At 41.2% G+C, this 17,066-nt stretch overlaps 1 protein-coding gene across 3 annotated transcripts in view; it reads left to right on the top strand.

Annotated features, from left to right (window-relative positions):
* Window positions 1–14,938, top strand: part of GUCA1C (guanylate cyclase activator 1C) — a 38,002-nt gene extending 23,064 nt beyond the window's left edge. For all 3 annotated transcript variants that reach the window (XM_074860868.1, XM_074860871.1, XM_074860869.1), the window contains exons 2-4: window positions 7,128–7,277; window positions 11,355–11,442; window positions 14,518–14,938. In XM_074860868.1, coding sequence (XP_074716969.1) covers window positions 7,128–7,277; window positions 11,355–11,442; window positions 14,518–14,648 — 369 coding nt within the window. In that variant the 3' untranslated portion in view covers window positions 14,649–14,938. The remainder of the gene's footprint in view (window positions 1–7,127; window positions 7,278–11,354; window positions 11,443–14,517) is intronic.
* The last annotated feature ends 2,128 nt before the right edge of the window (window positions 14,939–17,066 follow it).

Raw genomic sequence — 17,066 nt, 5'->3', positions numbered from 1 at the left:
AGTGGCTTTTGTTTGCTTTCCAAAACCAATAATCTGACTGTCCAAGAAATTTTCTTTTAAAAACAAAATTTCAAAATATTCACGTAGGCAAGTGCTATTAAGTAATATTTCAGTTGAATGTTTCTTGAATTGCAGCCTTGACGCTTAGCTAGATTGGATTAAGCTACACGATGGGGCAGGGGTACTCACAGTGCACACCACGGAGTCTCCCCCCTCACTGAAGAGCCCCTTCCTTGGATCTGTGCACAGCATGTCCAGGCTCATTGTGTTTGCAGTAGAGATCTGCTGTGCTTGGGCAGTAGGTCCATCACGCTGTAGATCACAGCCGGGTCGAAGGCATGGTTTGTGCATGGTGCAAGGCCAGATGTACCACCTCCACCAAGGCTTTGGCAGCTGGCTGGCAGCAGCCCCCTTCCACACCAGGGCCCAGCACCCGAGACACACAGGTTAAGATAGCCCAGCCCATGGGTCCTGTATGAAGCTGTACTGCCAACGACGTTGCACAAGAGACAGAGAGAAAATAAATCACTGCACTGGATACAGAGAAATCAGTGGCAAAAAGTACTGACAATAAAAATCAAGCACTTGGAGGTTTGCTCAAGTGATTCTTTAGCTTAACATTTTTTCCTTGTTGTTTTCTTTAACACAGATTAAATTTGTGTCACATACATTTTTAATGAATGTTCTGCAGAAGCAAATGTAGCAAAACTCAATGTGAGTCAGTATAGAAAGGGAGGAATATGAAAGAATGATGAAGTTCAGTTTTATTTAAAAATAATCTTCATCATCTACACAGTCTCCCATTGAGTTGTGTTACCTGAGTTCTTACACTGCCTGACTCTTTTTAAAACAAAAGAAAGGGTTTAGAGTTGTTTACTCTGCAGTGACTCAGTGACCAAAATTACACATCAAACTGAAGCAATTACACTTTTCTAACAACATGTGCAGGGTTTCTTTGAAATTTTCATTTAAGTGTAAACAAATTAGCATGTACTCTGCAGCTTTCACTGAGCTTAAAAAGCACTTGGAGCATATTACTACCATTACCAGCTAACACTGTAATTTTGTCGCATTATGTGAATAGGCAATGAAGGTTAACTGTACGATTAATCATAATTACTTTCAAATACTACTTGTTAAATTATGATGTAGATAAAGGAGAAAGTAATTTTAATGAGAAACAGTTCAGGAATTTGCTTCTTTTGTTTATCAAGTATTTTTTAAAAGTGCAACTGTCTTTTTTTTCTATTTATTTCCTTATTAATTACTAATAGAGAAGTTAGAGCTACTCCAGGTTTACATTTCCTTTTTCCCCTTGAGATTGTTTAAGTCTTGCTTTGAAACATTCAAAAATATGCAATCATGAATCACACATTTGCTGGTGACAGTGCTGGTAAACCATGATTTGGAAATAATAACTGAAGAAAAAATGCAGCAGAAATTGGGTGATCTGTTTTAACTAACTTGGCTGCAAACTCATGTAATGACACTAAATTGGTAGCTGCTTTCTTGTGACAAAACATGATCTATAATCTCCCATTTTTTACAGCAATAAAAAATGTTATTAGGTAAAGAAGGTAGAGTATTAACTTTTTCCTCCCTGAAGTCCTTAACCACATAATACCAAGCAGATTAGGGACTTATAGCATATGTGTTTAACTTTTATGAGCCTTCTTGCATACATCCCTTGAGACATTAATTCCTAAAATATTATCTAGGAGCACCCAAGATAAACTGCCAAATAGAGCATCTTTGCCACTAGAAGACACATATATCTTCAAAGCGCTTTTCCTGGAGGTTTGCCCTGCCACATTCTTCGGTGTGTCAAACAAGAAAAATTTGCTTCAATTGTCAGCAAGAAATTTGCTGGAAAATGTATTATGTGGTCATGGCTGCATTTTTCAGTTTTCTTTCTTGCCCACTGCTTTGTTCTGTTGGGGAAGATGCTTCTAAAAGCACAGGCAGAGGCTCAAAATTAGGCATGCAGAAAGCTGAACCCCACCATCCAGGAGAAGCTGGCAGAGCATTAGGTCCTTGAGTACATGCCTTCCTTCGATACAGCCCTCCTGGACACTGCTGTGCCGTGCTGCAGGCTGAGCGCCGGACACAGCCCGATGCCTTGGTGATTTCCCTGTCTCCTGGCTTCTCCAGTAACCTTGAAAGAAAGTTGTGAGTGATGGCAAGGAGTTGGGGAGTAGTTGTTAATTTTAAAGAAATAAAATTGCCATCTTAACATTTTGGATTTCACCAGGGTAGCCTACAAGCCTGAGAGCCAAGACACATAGCTGGCTCTGCGTTTCCAACTCCTCTAACACAAACGTCCTGGTATTTTCTAAGTCCCCAAATACCACAGGTCCACTTCGTCTGGACAAAGCAGAACCTTGTGTAACGGTCTGGTCAATACAGCCTCCTCTCTTTATATAACAGTGGGTATTCAACTATCACAAAACCACTTAAGGATCTACAGCTCCTAATTCCCTGCTTTGTTCTTCATCCTTATCTAATAGCCTTTCCTTGCCAAGAGTCTCCTCCCACTCCATGACAATTGCCAGCTTTATTTACTCAGGAAACCGGTGATTCTGGCCATAGCCTGTGGGGGATCTGTAGCTCTCTCCAAGCCCCAAACTCTAATATCAGACCTTAGGCATGTGTCAAAGTAATAGAGTCATAAGTAGCTCTGTTATTTCTTCAGTAATGCATATGTAACCTTTGAGGAACAGAAGAATGCCTTCAGAAGCAAAAAGAAAGTAAGGAAATGGGGGAAGATGAAATGGAGTGAAGACAATCCTCCTTTAGGTTTCTGAGGGCAGAGAAAGCATCACTATATTTGAAATGGGTTCTAGAGAGAAAGAGAAGCACATACAATTAGCTATAAATTTCACAATTATTCTGAGCTGTTGTAATCTGCTGCTTAACCTGTGCCTCCTCCCTCTGCCTTATGAGGTTTAAGTAGTATACTGAAAGACAGGGGGTGGGAGGGAAGGTTCGAAATACCTAGACCATCTGTATTTGCACACTTGTTAATCCTGATAAAGCCTGTTGAGCTATTCTCCTGGTGTCAGGTTGAGTTTAGAGATTTTTCAGGAGCAAATGTTGTAAACAAGACACTGCTTATTGTGTGTAGACTCTTAGTAGAGTCCTTAGTGTTCAAAGACAATGAGTTCACTCATTGTAGGGTTTTGCAGGGACGGAAACTGTCCCTTCCCACATGCATAGCCATGGCGTGTGGCGGGAGATGGATGGCAATCCCAGTAGCACTGCATCAACGCTGCTAGAAAATCACTCTCAGGTAAGAGCTAGGCAGCCAGCCAAAAGGCCAACTTCAGATCATTGCGGCCCAACCTTGAACTACCGTGCTGTTTAAGATCAGCTGCGTATTCATAGCGGACAAGTCAATTATTTTTAATCTGTATTCAAATAGTTTGAAGCTGTGAGAGTTTTTTAAGGATCTGTGAAGATTAGCAACGCTATTCTGGGAAAAAAAGGATAATGCCCTCCTACAGCTCCAGGGCTGGGGTATTAATTGCTGTTGTGTAACTCTATGGTCCCCCACTGCCCGCCTTTGCCCCCACAGGACACACATCCCCATACTCACTGAACAAAAGTGAGCAGCCTCCAGCAACTGCACATAGGCTGACATTCTGAAGCAAAAACATCTCATAAAAAGATAAAATTAAATTGCTTTCTCCTCAGGAGATTCAGTAACTAATGAACAACTGAAATGGGGCCTGGGCCCTGGGCAGGGGCAGCCAGGACTGGTGATGCCCTCAGGGTTGTGATGACCAATTTTACATCATCAGTAAATTCTCCTTCCAGTTTTGGACCCTTCTTTTGTCTTTGTTTTGTGAATCAAACAGTTCCGAGTGGCTTAAAGAATCACTCATCAGTGAAAGCAAAACAAGCTACAAAAACACAGCATCAAAGGGCACAAACACATGTACAACCATAATGTGTCCTTAAGCTTCTAGTTCATCTGGTCAAGCAGTTAAGAGACTGAAAAAAAAGTATATATTTTTATTAAGTCTACTATCTTAAGCAGAAAGTCCAGAAGACTTTGAGGCATGTAAAAGAAGTTTTGAACCCATTTTTTTTGGTGTCTCTCTGGCCCACTCCTCAGAACCACATTAGGAGATTTCTGCCCTACTATTTCACACCATACCCAGAGCGGGTATCCTGTGAGCTTACCCCAGCTGGCTCTGCCCATTTCAGCAAGGAAGGGTGCAGGACTTCACTGGCCCTTCAGATGCCCATGGTTTCCCAGTGTAATGTACTGTAGCCAAGGAAGGCAGGGACAGTGCCATACAGACACGGAAAATAAGCCTTCACACACAAGAAATGCATTTGTCATCCAAATCTGTCCAGTACCCTAAGCTGCCAAATAAGCAGGCTTCACCAGCATTAAGTCCATTTAATAAAAATATTAGAAATTTCCCCTTTGGAATAACAGAGTAAAGCACCAGAAGTACATTATTTATATCTTCCACCACTGGTAATCAGGTCTGCTTATTATGTTGTTGGGGGTCTTTTTATAATTTTATTATTATTTATTATTTTTACGGTAGCCCTTTGCTTGTGAATTACTGACATCCCCATAAGTATCAGACACTTTACTGTGCACGCTACACAGAGTGAAGTTTTCCAGAGCCTGGAAATGCGTAAGGACCTACCTAGATACTTGTATTGTGAATGGTTATAGAGCAGCAGATAGATAAATCAGCACAGCAGTATTCTTTTAATAACATCATAACACTTTTATTGTATTATTTGTTGTACTCACAAAACCACAGGATGATGTACATAGATTACTGTTAAGATTTTTTTCATTATTTAATGTACTATTCTGAGGCTCTTGGATGCTACTATAAAAAGCACAGTATTTCTCTTTCTCTGGGAAAGCTCTGTATATGTGTAACAAGATCACCATAGCCTTCTGCATCACATCAATGTTTTCTTTTCTACCTACAATGTATGTTTTGATGTAGGAAGGAAAATGAGTACATTTCTCATCAATGTTTCTGTGCAATGCTTCTGGTTCCACATCACGGAGATAAGCACATCTGCCTTCTAAGTATGTTTATTCCTGATGCACTGGCTGCTGAGGTTAACGTGTCACCAGTGATCTTTGCATCTCTCCAGAACGGGGATGGGCCTTTCCTAGCAACTACAGTTTCTCTCAGCTGTTTTTCAGAGGTGGGACATTTCTGACCTTGGCCTTCAGTGCCTTCCTGCGTGGGACAGGTCAAACGATCCACCAGATCAGAATTACATACCCAGACACATTAGGATGATTATTATGTTGTCCAAACTTCTGATATTTTGTCAGAGCAACAACACTGACATCAAGGCATAGCAACAAAGCAAGCAAAATACTATTTTCCAAAATCCAAAGTGAAATCTAAGGGAGAGAGAAGAAAATTAATCTGGTCACGGACATCCAGCAAGTCTAAAATTAATCTGTAGTTTCAGTAAGTAGTATGAAATGCAATAAAAAAGCAGCAATGTGAAATGCATCTAACCACATTCTTAACAGATCTATCAAATCAGATAATGGAAATGTAATCAGCAAAATAAATTCTGCCCTCCAGAAAGACTCCTGATGAGACACTTCTTGAAATAATACTTGCAAAATGGAAATTCAAGTTGGTGTGCCAAAAAGAAGCATAAAGTTTGTGGTACATGATGTATCTTTTCTTTGTAATGCATCTGCTTTTAATCCTGGACCTAATCTGCTTTGAAAACTACATGTAGTTACTGCCAAACTTCATTTAATCCTAAACAGTGGTTGAATAGTGTCTTTGCCTTTGCTGCATTTGCTGTGATTGCAACTAGAGCAAGTCCAGAAACCCCAACAGAACCTGCACAGAGTCTGTGAAGCAATGGTCAGTCTGCACAAGTTATGCATGCACCGTTTCTACAAGTACACTGAATTCAGTGTGTTTGAAACATTGGATTTACCTCTCAGGTCTCTGCCGAACAGCCTTGCACAGAAATCAAAACAAGCACCACAAATATGGCAATGAGTCGCACCGTACCTTTACAAGACTTCTTTTCCTTTAGTCTAGTACAGTCTCAAGGACAGATTCATGCCTGCTGATTGCAAAAACCAACTGGAAAGATGTGTGTTGACATATGACAATAAAAATAAGTAACATGCTATACCTACTGGATACTCATACAACCTTCTCTTCTGAAATCACAGGCCATCTGAAACTGATGACAGCATTTCCAAGGTTTTCCAAGCAATTGGATTCTGACCAACGTAAAGATCACAAGATTAAACTTCCCAGCTGTTAATTCTTTCTATATGCACATGAGAAACAGTTGGAGCAAGTACACTCCAAATTCAGCAACTGTTTCTTCCATCCTCACCACATTTTTTACAGAAACAGAGGAACTGTCACAGTGCTTAGACCACCTGACCATGAAGGCCTGTCCTTGACAGGTTTCCATCAACAGCTTCAGAGAAGGAAGCAGAAAATATGGAATTAAATCGATCTGAAATGCTCTTTCCCTATGAATATCCCCCAATCCTCACTATTTAGAAACTAGTTAATGACTTGAAGGCTTTCTATCCCATGCAAAATGGATTAGTCAGAGAGACCTGATGTTTATACAGACAAACTACAGTAGCTGGAGTTCATGCCAGGTCACTGGTTACCATGTACAACACTTACTACATGATCTCTCAGATGAAGAACGCCTGGAACAGCTCTACTGCACTGGAAATCACCCGTAGTTCTGCAGTACCCACATGAATATAAGCGATTCCACTGTCGACATCTCATTAGTACCAAACCAGATATCCCAGACTCCCCTTTTTTGCATGTGGAAGTCTACCACAAAACTGTTTCTCTCCTCAAAAAATGTCAGTAACAATTGCTCAGAAGAGATTTGCCCCCCACTGCCTACAGCTTTCAGGAGAGAACAAAACTGTCTGTGCTAACGCCCTTTCCTATAGTGCTTTCAGATGAGTGCATCCTTTTTAAACACCACAGGAGATTTCTATGTTAAGGTGCTTTATAAATCATTGTGTATTACAGTGAATTCGATGACCTGTTTCCGTGAAATCGCCAGAATGAACAGAAAATCAACATTGTTAAAGAGTTTTTTCTCTCTCTCTCTCTTAGGATGGATTTATAGACTTCTTGGAGTTCATAGCTGCAATAAACTTGGTTATACGAGGGAAAATTGACCAAAAATTGAAATGGTATTTTAAGCTATACGATGCTGATGGAAACGGATGTATTGACAAAAAAGAACTATTAAACATATTCACGGTAAGCAAGTTATGACCAACAGCAAGAGAATCTGACATAGTGCATTGCCCCTGAAACAGCGGTTCATCATGTGTTGTAAATGGATTGTCTGTACTTTACCTAATGTTTTACAGTTGTAAAACCAGAATTGTTCTGGCTAGTGACACTCCTGCCATTAGTTTCTTGCTTACTGAAGTAAACATAACTAAGTAGTATTTTACTTTAACCATAGTTCTACAGATATAATGCTTTACTGAAAGTGAAGAACTGTAGAAACAGTAGAGACATTATTGTGATAAACTACACTATAAGGCAGGGTAGAACTGAAGCAACATAATGAATAAAACAGCTGGTTACAAGTGTTCGTGCCAGTCTATTGTGGAAAACTGGCTTCTCAAACTGAACTTGCTGCAAGAAACAATCTAGATGTCATCAAAATATTCCAATATTTTAATTTTTTTAAAGGCTTTCAGCTTTGTTTACTACAAATGCCATTACCCCTATTTTAAAATTAAAGTGGGAAAATTTAATTTTACCATTAAATCATGCAGTGACATTTGGATACAAATATTGTAGAAAATTTTGCAGAAAATGGGTCCATTTCAAACCCATAAAGCCAAAGCAGTACAATTCTTTCTTTAAAATGACTTCTGTATTTTTCAACTTGCTCTAGTGAAATAATATTTTGCACTCAGGCATTATAAGTTTCTTTGCAAATATGAATGACTTAACACTGCTCCCTAAATGTACAGGACTCGCTACAGATTCAGATTTTGCTGCAGGGAGCATAAAATCTAAGCAGGGATTTAATGCCATAATAAACAAGGAATACACTTTTCCTGGATTCTGTATTACTGCTGGTGCCTGGCTAGTAACTGTTAGAGACTTTCAAGAGCTGCTGCCCAAATTAAAAGGAACTGGTACCAGATGGAGTCACGGGGTCAAACCAATAAAGATGATGCATCACCTTCTAAAGAGCAGCTTTCTACAGGTAGAAGGAGAGGCTGCATCTCCCAGATTTCTCTCATTTAAGACTAATGACATCCTTCTTTTGCAGATATTCTCCATCATTTTTCACCTAGGTGACTGTGTTTTGTCTTGGGCTTTATCTGAACAGAGAATTAAAATCCTTTTAATGTAAAGATTTCTTTTTCAACTTAACTGGTTTTAAAACCAGTTTAAACCTCCATGTGTTTTCTTCTCTTTTGGAGTACAAGAGCTTTAACTCAAACCCACATAAGTAATTTGACCTAGTCTATATTAAAATTGCTGGGCTCTAAACAAAAATAAAAATACAGGCTCACAGCTATTAGGGGCCCTGCTTATACTAAGCATCAGTAAACAAGGTCTTGTCCAAAAAGATACATCATAACTGAGACATTAATTTACAGAATCACAGAATCACAGAATCATTCAGGTTGGAAAAGACCCTTTGGATCATCAAAGTCCAACCATCAGCACTACTCTGCAAAGTTCTCCCCTACACCATATTTCCCAGCATCTCATCTAAACGACCCTTAAACACATCCAGGGGTGGTGACTCCACCCCCTCCCTGGGCAGCCTATTCCACTGTCTGACCACTCTTTCTGTGAAGCATTTTTTCCTGATGTCCAGTCTGAACCTCCCCTGTTGCAGTTTAAAGCCATTCCCCCTTGTTCTGTCACTAATCACCTGTGAGAAGAGACCAGCACCAACCTCTCTACAACGTCCTTTCAGGTAGGTGTAGAGAGTGATGAGGTCTCCCCTCAGCCTTCTCTTCCTCAAACTGAACAGTCCCAGCTCCCTCAATCTCTCCTCACAGGATTTGTTCCCCAGGCCCTTCACCAGCTTCGTTACCCTCCTCTGCACTTGCTCCAGCACCTCGATATCTCTCTTGTATTGAGGTGCCCAAAACTGGACACAATACTCCAGGTGTGGCCTCACCAGTGCAGATCACAGGGGGACTATCATGTCCCTACTTCTGCTGGTCACACTATTTCTAATACAAGCAAGGATGCCGTTGGCTTTCTTGGCCACCTGGGCACACTGCCGGCTCATGTTCAGCTGCTTGTCAATTAGAACCCCCAGATCTTTCTCTTCTACACAGCTCTCCAGCCACACCTCCCCAAGCCTGTAGCCATGCAGGGGGTTGTTGTGGCCCAAGTGCAGGACCTGGAACTTGGCCTTGTTGAAGCTCATCCTGTTGACGTTGGCCACCAATCCAACCTATCCAAGTCCCTCTGTAGTGCCTCCCTATCCTCATGCAGATTGACACTCCGGCTTAACTTGGTGTCATCTGCGAATTTACTGATGATACACTCTATGTCCTTATCAAGATCATCAATAAAGATGTTAAACAGAAATGGTCCCAACACCAAGCCCTGAGGAACACACTTGTGACCGGCTGCCAGCTGGAATTAGCTCCATTGACCACCACTCTCTGGGACCATCCAGTCAGCCAGTGCTTGATCCAACAGACTGTTTGCTCATCCAGGCCATGGGCAGCCAGTTTTTCTACGAGAATTCTATGGGGAACTGTGTCGAATGTTTTTTGAAAATCCAGGTAGACAATATCCACAGCTCTTCCCTCATCCAATAGTCAGGTCATTTTGTCATAGAAGGAGATCAGGTTTGTCAGGCAGGACCTGCCTTTCATAAACACATGCTGGCTATGCCTGATCCCCTGGTTGTCCATTGACTTTTAATGATATGACTTTTTTTAAATTATATGACTTTTAATTTAAATCACGGAAGTCCTATTAAAACTTCATCTGTCCCTACAGCTATGCAAACTTTGGCTCAGTAGATCATAATCAACCATCAAAACTCCTTCCAGAAAACCACACACCCTCTCAATGCCTTTTAACAGCCCAGTTATTTTATGTTAATATTTAAGGTGATTCTGTGGTAGTCAGTGATTCAAGTACTTCAGGAACCACTGCGTTACTCTTAGCACTATGACAAATTTAACTGTGGCAGAGGTACAACTTTCTTATGAAGACTGCATCAAGGTCAGACATATAAAACATCAAAAGTTTCTAAAGTATGAATTAGTAATACAAACAAGTTTATGCACCTATTTTTGTAAAATTCTTGCTGCTTTTTGGAACTCATTTGTGTAAAGTAAGATAAAGACAGTGATGGTCAAGAATTCCACATCAGTGCTGAACAGCTGAACTTAACACTTTCTTTAAATATAATGAGCTCTAATATAGTATCAGGAACACTGAAAGAAACAACGGGCACATATGGTGAATTATCATACACAACACAGTTCATCTCAAGATAATTCAGGTGCAGAAAAACAAATTCTATAGTATGCCCATTACAGAACATGCATGTATGTGTATTTATAAATATATATGCACGTATTTTCCCAGTCACTTACTAAGTGGGATCTTGAGTTTGAATCCAACTCTGTAAACACATGCTTGTTGCATCTGAGACACTGGCTATTAAATTTAGGCTCCTATTTTATTAACCCAAATGATGACCATAATGCAAAAATTAGTGTCCCAGTGAATGGGATATAATTTTGAAAAAATAGTCATTTATACCTTTACTCCAAATATTGGGTCCTTTTGGCATAGAAAAAGTAGAGGGGAGACTTCTGGTTTTCTTAATTTCTTTGGAGGATGAGTAAATTCTGCCAACTTCCAGGACTGCTGGTCTGACTTTATTTGTGATTACTAAATTAAACATGTCTTAATAGGAAAATGACTTAGGCTTTCTTGTCATGTGCTTTCAGCTGTGAAAAACTATACTATATTTAAATCACACAGACCATAGGGCACTCTCTGAAGACACAGAACTCTCAAGGGCCAGATAAAAATGCTGGTGTGGAATCTAAAGTGTATTGCAGAGCAGAGGTGTCACATGGTTTCAGAAGACCTTCAGAGATATGTAAATTAGTCTGTAATCTTCAGGCTGTGTTATGTTAATTAAATTTCCAATCCTCATTACTGAAGATTTACTTGAAATAGCTATTTATTTAGAGATTTTTTTGAAAATGTTGGTGAACTAAAGAGCTGCATTGCAATTACTGCAGTTGTCAGTGTATTGTTTTCACAGCTTGATGGAAAAAAATCTGAAAGAACTTTCTGCATTTCTGCATTCAGGCTATCCAGGCTATTAATGGCTACACCAGCACGTCTCCTGAAGAGTTCACAGACATGGTATTTCAGAAGGTAGATGTGAACAATGACGGTAAGAATCCAGGTTTTCTTGGCATTGGCAGGGATTTTCCTCCATGAAGAAGCATGGGATCAAGAGGGGAGTTGAACACACTACTGAAGAACTGACTGGTTTAGATTAACAGAAAGCCTGAATCTGTTCTTCTTTACCCATACTACTTCAGCTTTACCGTGAAGTGTAAAGAGTTGCTTAAGCTGACCTGGAAATTACATGCAGTAGGGGCTAAAACATGGAGGTCTTGCACTGTTCATCCAAAATGTCAGTGCTCTGGTTGCACAGAAAAATAAAAGTGTGACCGAGGGGGTTTTCTTACTATATTTGTGTTGGTTTAATCTATCTAAAATGGATAAGAAAACCAATTAAGATGCATGTTTGCACATGCTCTAGCATGTTGTAAAGATTGGACAGCATATTGGATGTCCTTAAAGGCTGATTGTTAACACATGCTAAAACATATGCTACTGTTTTTTCTCAAGATAGGTAGATTAAGCCAACTGGGACTTGCATTTGGAAACTAAAACTTTAATTCACTGCTTCAGAATTGTTTCCAGTAGAAAACTTGTCACATGTGAATGTCTTCCCTCACACTTCTAATCATGAAGATCCTCCTTCCACTGGCAATTATGTTTTACATCAATTACTGCAATCACTGACAAATTAGGAATATTGAGAAAGCATTGCAGAGCAAAATCAGGTGCCAGTCCAGAATTGTGGGCATTTGTTTTGCTCATTTTTCTGGTCTTATTTGGTGTATTAAGGTTACTTTTAAAAAAAGCTGTTTGCGATACATAATCAGAGCATAAACAGTGATCTCGTGATGCATGTGAATAACTCGTAGAGGATTTTTTCACCACCTGCTTGGCCCATCTTTTGGGTGAAGGCAAACCAAAGGACTCCAAATAACACATAGTCATATTCTAGAATCTAAATCAAATTCTATGATTATTCGTACTTTGGCCCCTGCTTTGACCATATGTTTACTGCAAGTAATAATGGTATCTGAGCTAGACCCTCAGCTGAAAAAATAACTTTTGCGTCTTACGTTTTAGCACTGAAATGCCAGAACATGAATTATTCAGAATTATCTTCATAATACTCCCATTTCAAACTGCCTTCCATAGTTAGTTGTTTTTTGAATAGCTGCAAAGCAGCAGGACTAGCTCCACCTGAGGAATGGGACAAATTTTACCAAGTTTAGCTTAAGCTATGGTACCTCCTTGTAGCTTCTTATTACAGAAAAGGGCAGATAGACAAATAAGTTTCAATGTCCTTTCTCATGTTAAAATACAAGAAATAATCCCATGGTTGTAAGGAACAATTCTTAAAACAAATCTCCTGATGTCTTTGCAATTTTCATTATCTCAAGGAAATCTGAGACCTGTCACGGTTGCAGTGAGTGTGGACATGTCAGTGTAACCACATCTCAGTGGTAACTGCAGTGGTTTTGGTATGCTTGCATGCTGGTATTCATACTTTGAAATATATAGCCTGGGATCAAGAGGAGGGAATTCAAGACCAATTGCCCTGCATAAGCAGGAAAATGATGCAGCATGTCCATCTGACGAGTCCAGGAACCCCACCCACTCAAAGACCTCAGTCAAAGGCAATACAGAGGGAAGGGGATGGGAAGTAAGAGAGGTGCCTGGGATAGGAGAGATCGAAGGAAGCGAGTGGATGAGTGGCAAAGCAGGAGGACGCAGACAAGTGTACAGAGACGGTGTGCTCTGTCTCTGCTTCCGGGATGGAAGGGGGTGCGAGGGTTGAAAGAGGAGGCACGAGCATCCGCAGGGCACTGCACACCAGGCCCTGGACAGGATCTTACTCCTCTCACTGAAGCCTAAGAACCAGGACTTCTGTCGAATGACATCTTTCCACTCTAATGATATGTATAGGAGACTGCTCACCAGTGCAGTGAGGACCCATATGACTAAAGAGGAAGCAGCCTTTACTGCCCATGGGTAGAAAGGGGTTTTCACATTTTTCAAATGCTGATCATTTTCCTTTTTCACATCAGATGAAGTTTCCAAGGTTGCCATGAACAAAAAACAAAACACAAAAAAACCTCCGGGGAGTACTTAAATCTGAAAATAGCCAAAAGGCACCTAGCTAAGTATTCACCAGAAGTGCATGCAAGTCAAATTGCTACTCCCCTGCACCCTGGGGCCCAAAGTCATCCAGCTATTTTCCTCTTTGCCTGGTCTCTTGTCATTTCTTATTTCAGTGAGAAACCAGTCATTGTTGTGATTTTAACAAGAAACTTTAAACCATTCTCAGAGGAAAGGATCAAGCTCTTCCTATTAAACCAAGGTCTGTTTCCCCTCAGAGAAAAACAGTATCACTGGAGTAACATCTAACCAGAGAATTGTGAACGCTCCTGTGTACTATGCAAGCAGACACACATGCTTAGGCCTGGCCTTTGCCTCTGCTGACAGGGAAGAGAGGAGGAAAAGAGGAATAATGTTAAATGATATTCCTGCTCCTCAATAAAAGAGATGTTATAGTAGTTTTTCAGCTTCCAAGGTATTATCTGATTTTGACATGAGCCCAAAAAATCACACTCTAAATGACCATTTCAGTTGCTTGGAAGAATTTATCTAATCAAACCACTTAACCGATTTTTTTTTACTACATCTTATCATGTCTCTAAATAATCCTAGTAGTCAACACGGGGAGTATGCCCGGTAATCCTCAACAAATCACACCCTAATCTCTGTTAAAAATAGCTGTAAGATAAATTCCAGTTAGCTCAGTGAAAATTGGTCCATATATCTAAATTCAGCCTTGATACAGGCTTCATGAGCATCTTTTTGCACATTTAAGTCACCATAGATACTAAGCACTCATAGCTGTCTTAGAACTTTCAGTGAAAGCTATGTTTGATCTGTTTTAACAGAAAAAAAATGAGTCTGAGTTCTAGGATCTGATGCAAAGTGGGAAAACACTAGCAAACACTCTTCTTGCATTTGCCTGTCATCACAGAATTGGGAAGCTTCCTGCGGGATTCAATCTGGCATGAATGGCCTTGTGTTGGATTGAGAGTGGTTGCTGGGTTTCTCAGTTCCTAAGGAGTATCTGACTTTCTTTTAGGGCAACTGACTTTAGAAGAGTTTATCACTGGTGTGGAAAAAGACGAGGGCCTAATGGAATTGATTACGAAAACTTTCGACCTTTCCAACGTACTGAAAGTCATACAGAGCGGCAGGAGACACAGCATCTGAAGGATCCCATGATGGATGTGGCATCTGTGGTATCATTTCAAGAAAGATAATATTTGATACATTCAGAGTATCTGAAGTATCTGCTCCAGGAGTAACAATTTTTGCTCTTGACTCCATATCTCTCTTTTACTTTCCTTTATTCTTTCCCTTGCTAATGACTGTGGCAGGCACTGACCACAAACCTTTGCCCACATATAATAGAAAAACTATCTGATGCACTAGAAATAACTTATTTGGTCTCTATGAACACTGTTCAGACTAATCAATAAAATAATGAAAATATCGCAAAATGCAACCTTTCTAGAAGACACGGAGTTAATAAATTTCTTCACAGAATCACAGAATCATCTAAGTTGGAAAAGACCTTGAAGATCATCCAGTCCAACCATTAACCTAACATTGACGGTTCCCAACTACACCATATCCCTCAGCGCTATGTCGACCCGACTCTTAAACACCTCCAGGGATGGGGACTCCACCACCTCCATGGGCAGCCCATTCCAATGCCCAACAACCCATTCTGTAAAGAAATGCTTCCTAATGTCCAGTCTAAACCTTCCCTGGCGCAACTTGAGGCCATTACCTCTTGTCCTATCGCTTGTTACTTGGTTAAAGAGACTCATCCCCAGCTCTCTGCAACCTCCTTTCAGGTAGCTGTAGAGGGTGATGAGGTCTCCCCTCAGCCTCCTCTTCTCCAGACTAAACACCCCCAGTTCCCTCAGCCGCTCCTCGTACGACATGTGCTCCAGACCCTTCACCAGCTTCATTGCCCTTCTCTGGACACGCTCGAGTCATTCAATGTCCTTTTTGTAGTGAGGGGCCCAAAACTGAACACAGTCATCGAGGTGCAGCCTCACCAGTGCTGAGTACAGGGGTAAGATCCCTTCCCTGTCCCTGCTGGCCACGCTATTGCTGACACAAGCCAGGATGCCATTGGCCTTCTTGGCCACCTGGGCACATTGCTGGCTCCTGTTCAGCCGGCTGTCAATCAACACCCCCAGGTCCCTCTCTGACTGGCAGCTCTCCAGCCACTCCTCCCCAAGCCTGTAGCGCTGCTGGGGGTTGTTGTGGCCCAAGTGCAGCACCCGGCATTTGGCCTTATTGAAACTCCTACAGTTGGCCTTAGCCCATCGCTCCAGCCTGTCCAGGTCTCTCTGCAGAGCCTCCCTACCCTCGAGCAGATCAACACTCCCACCCAAATTGGTGTCATCTCCAAACTTACTGAGGGTGCACTCGATCCCCTTGTCTAGATCATCAATAAAGATGTTAAACAGGAGTGGCCCCAAAACCGAGCCCTGGGGGACACCACTCGTGACTGGCCGCCAACTGGATTTAACTCCGTTCACCACAACTCTTTGGGCCCGGCCATCCAGCCAGTTTTTTACCCAGCAAAGCGTGTGCCCATCCAAGCCTCGAGCAGCCAGTTTCGCCAGGAGAATGTTGTGGGAAATGGTGTCAAAGGCCTTACTAAAGTCAAGGTAAACAACATCCACAGCCTTTCCCTCATCCAATAAGCAGGTCGCCCTGTCGTAGAAGGAGATCAGGTTTGTCAAGCAGGACCTGCCTTTCAGAAACCCATGCTGACTGGGCCTGATCATCTGGTTGTCCCACATGTGTTGTATGATGGTACTCAGGATGAGCTGCTCCATCAGCTTCCCGGGCACCGATGTCAAGCTGACAGACCTGTAATTTCCCAGATCATCCTTCCGACCCTTCTTATATATGGGCATCACATTGGCCAATTTCCAATCTGTCAGGACCTCGCCGGTCAGCCAGGACTGCTGGTAAATGATGGAAAGCGGCTTGGCGAGCACCCCAGCCAGCTCCTTCAGCACCCTTGGGCATATCCCATCCAGTCCCATAGAATTGTGTATGTCTATGTGATGCAGTAGGTCACTGACTGTCTCCTCCTGGACTGTGGGGGTGTCGTTCTCTGAGTCTCTGTCTTCTGGCTCTCTATACCTACACTCATACTGTGTGGGCTCTCTAATCTACTATCTCAAGTGTGGACATAAATTTCTAGGGAGGATCAGGTTCTATCTGGATTAGTTAAGAATGAAGCCTGGTTTGCATTAACCTAACATTTGCTCTAATCAGTACTTAGAATTGGAGTAAATTCTCTGGGGAACACCTCAGTCATCATAATATTCCTGTGCATGCTCCTTAACAAGCTGTCTACCACTCCTGGTTTTATTACATCTGTAAATTAAAATAATGCGATATTTTGTTGGTTTTGGCAGGGTTCAGCTACTGTTCTTTCGAATTAACCTTTTATAGAAGTGCTGAAATTTTTATCTATGTAGAGTAAAATTAGAAGTTCAAAGAATAGCTAAAACCAAATCATTTAAAGCACTCTGATTTCACAGAGATCTGTGTCCTTTGACTTATATGTCCTCCTTTTCAAAGCAATTTGTTTTC

This window comes from Strix uralensis, chromosome 2, assembly GCF_047716275.1.
Source record: "Strix uralensis isolate ZFMK-TIS-50842 chromosome 2, bStrUra1, whole genome shotgun sequence".
NCBI lineage: Eukaryota > Metazoa > Chordata > Aves > Strigiformes > Strigidae > Strix > Strix uralensis.
The sequence above is the reverse complement of the archived record's forward strand: the minus strand, read 5'-3'. Positions and strand labels throughout refer to the sequence as shown.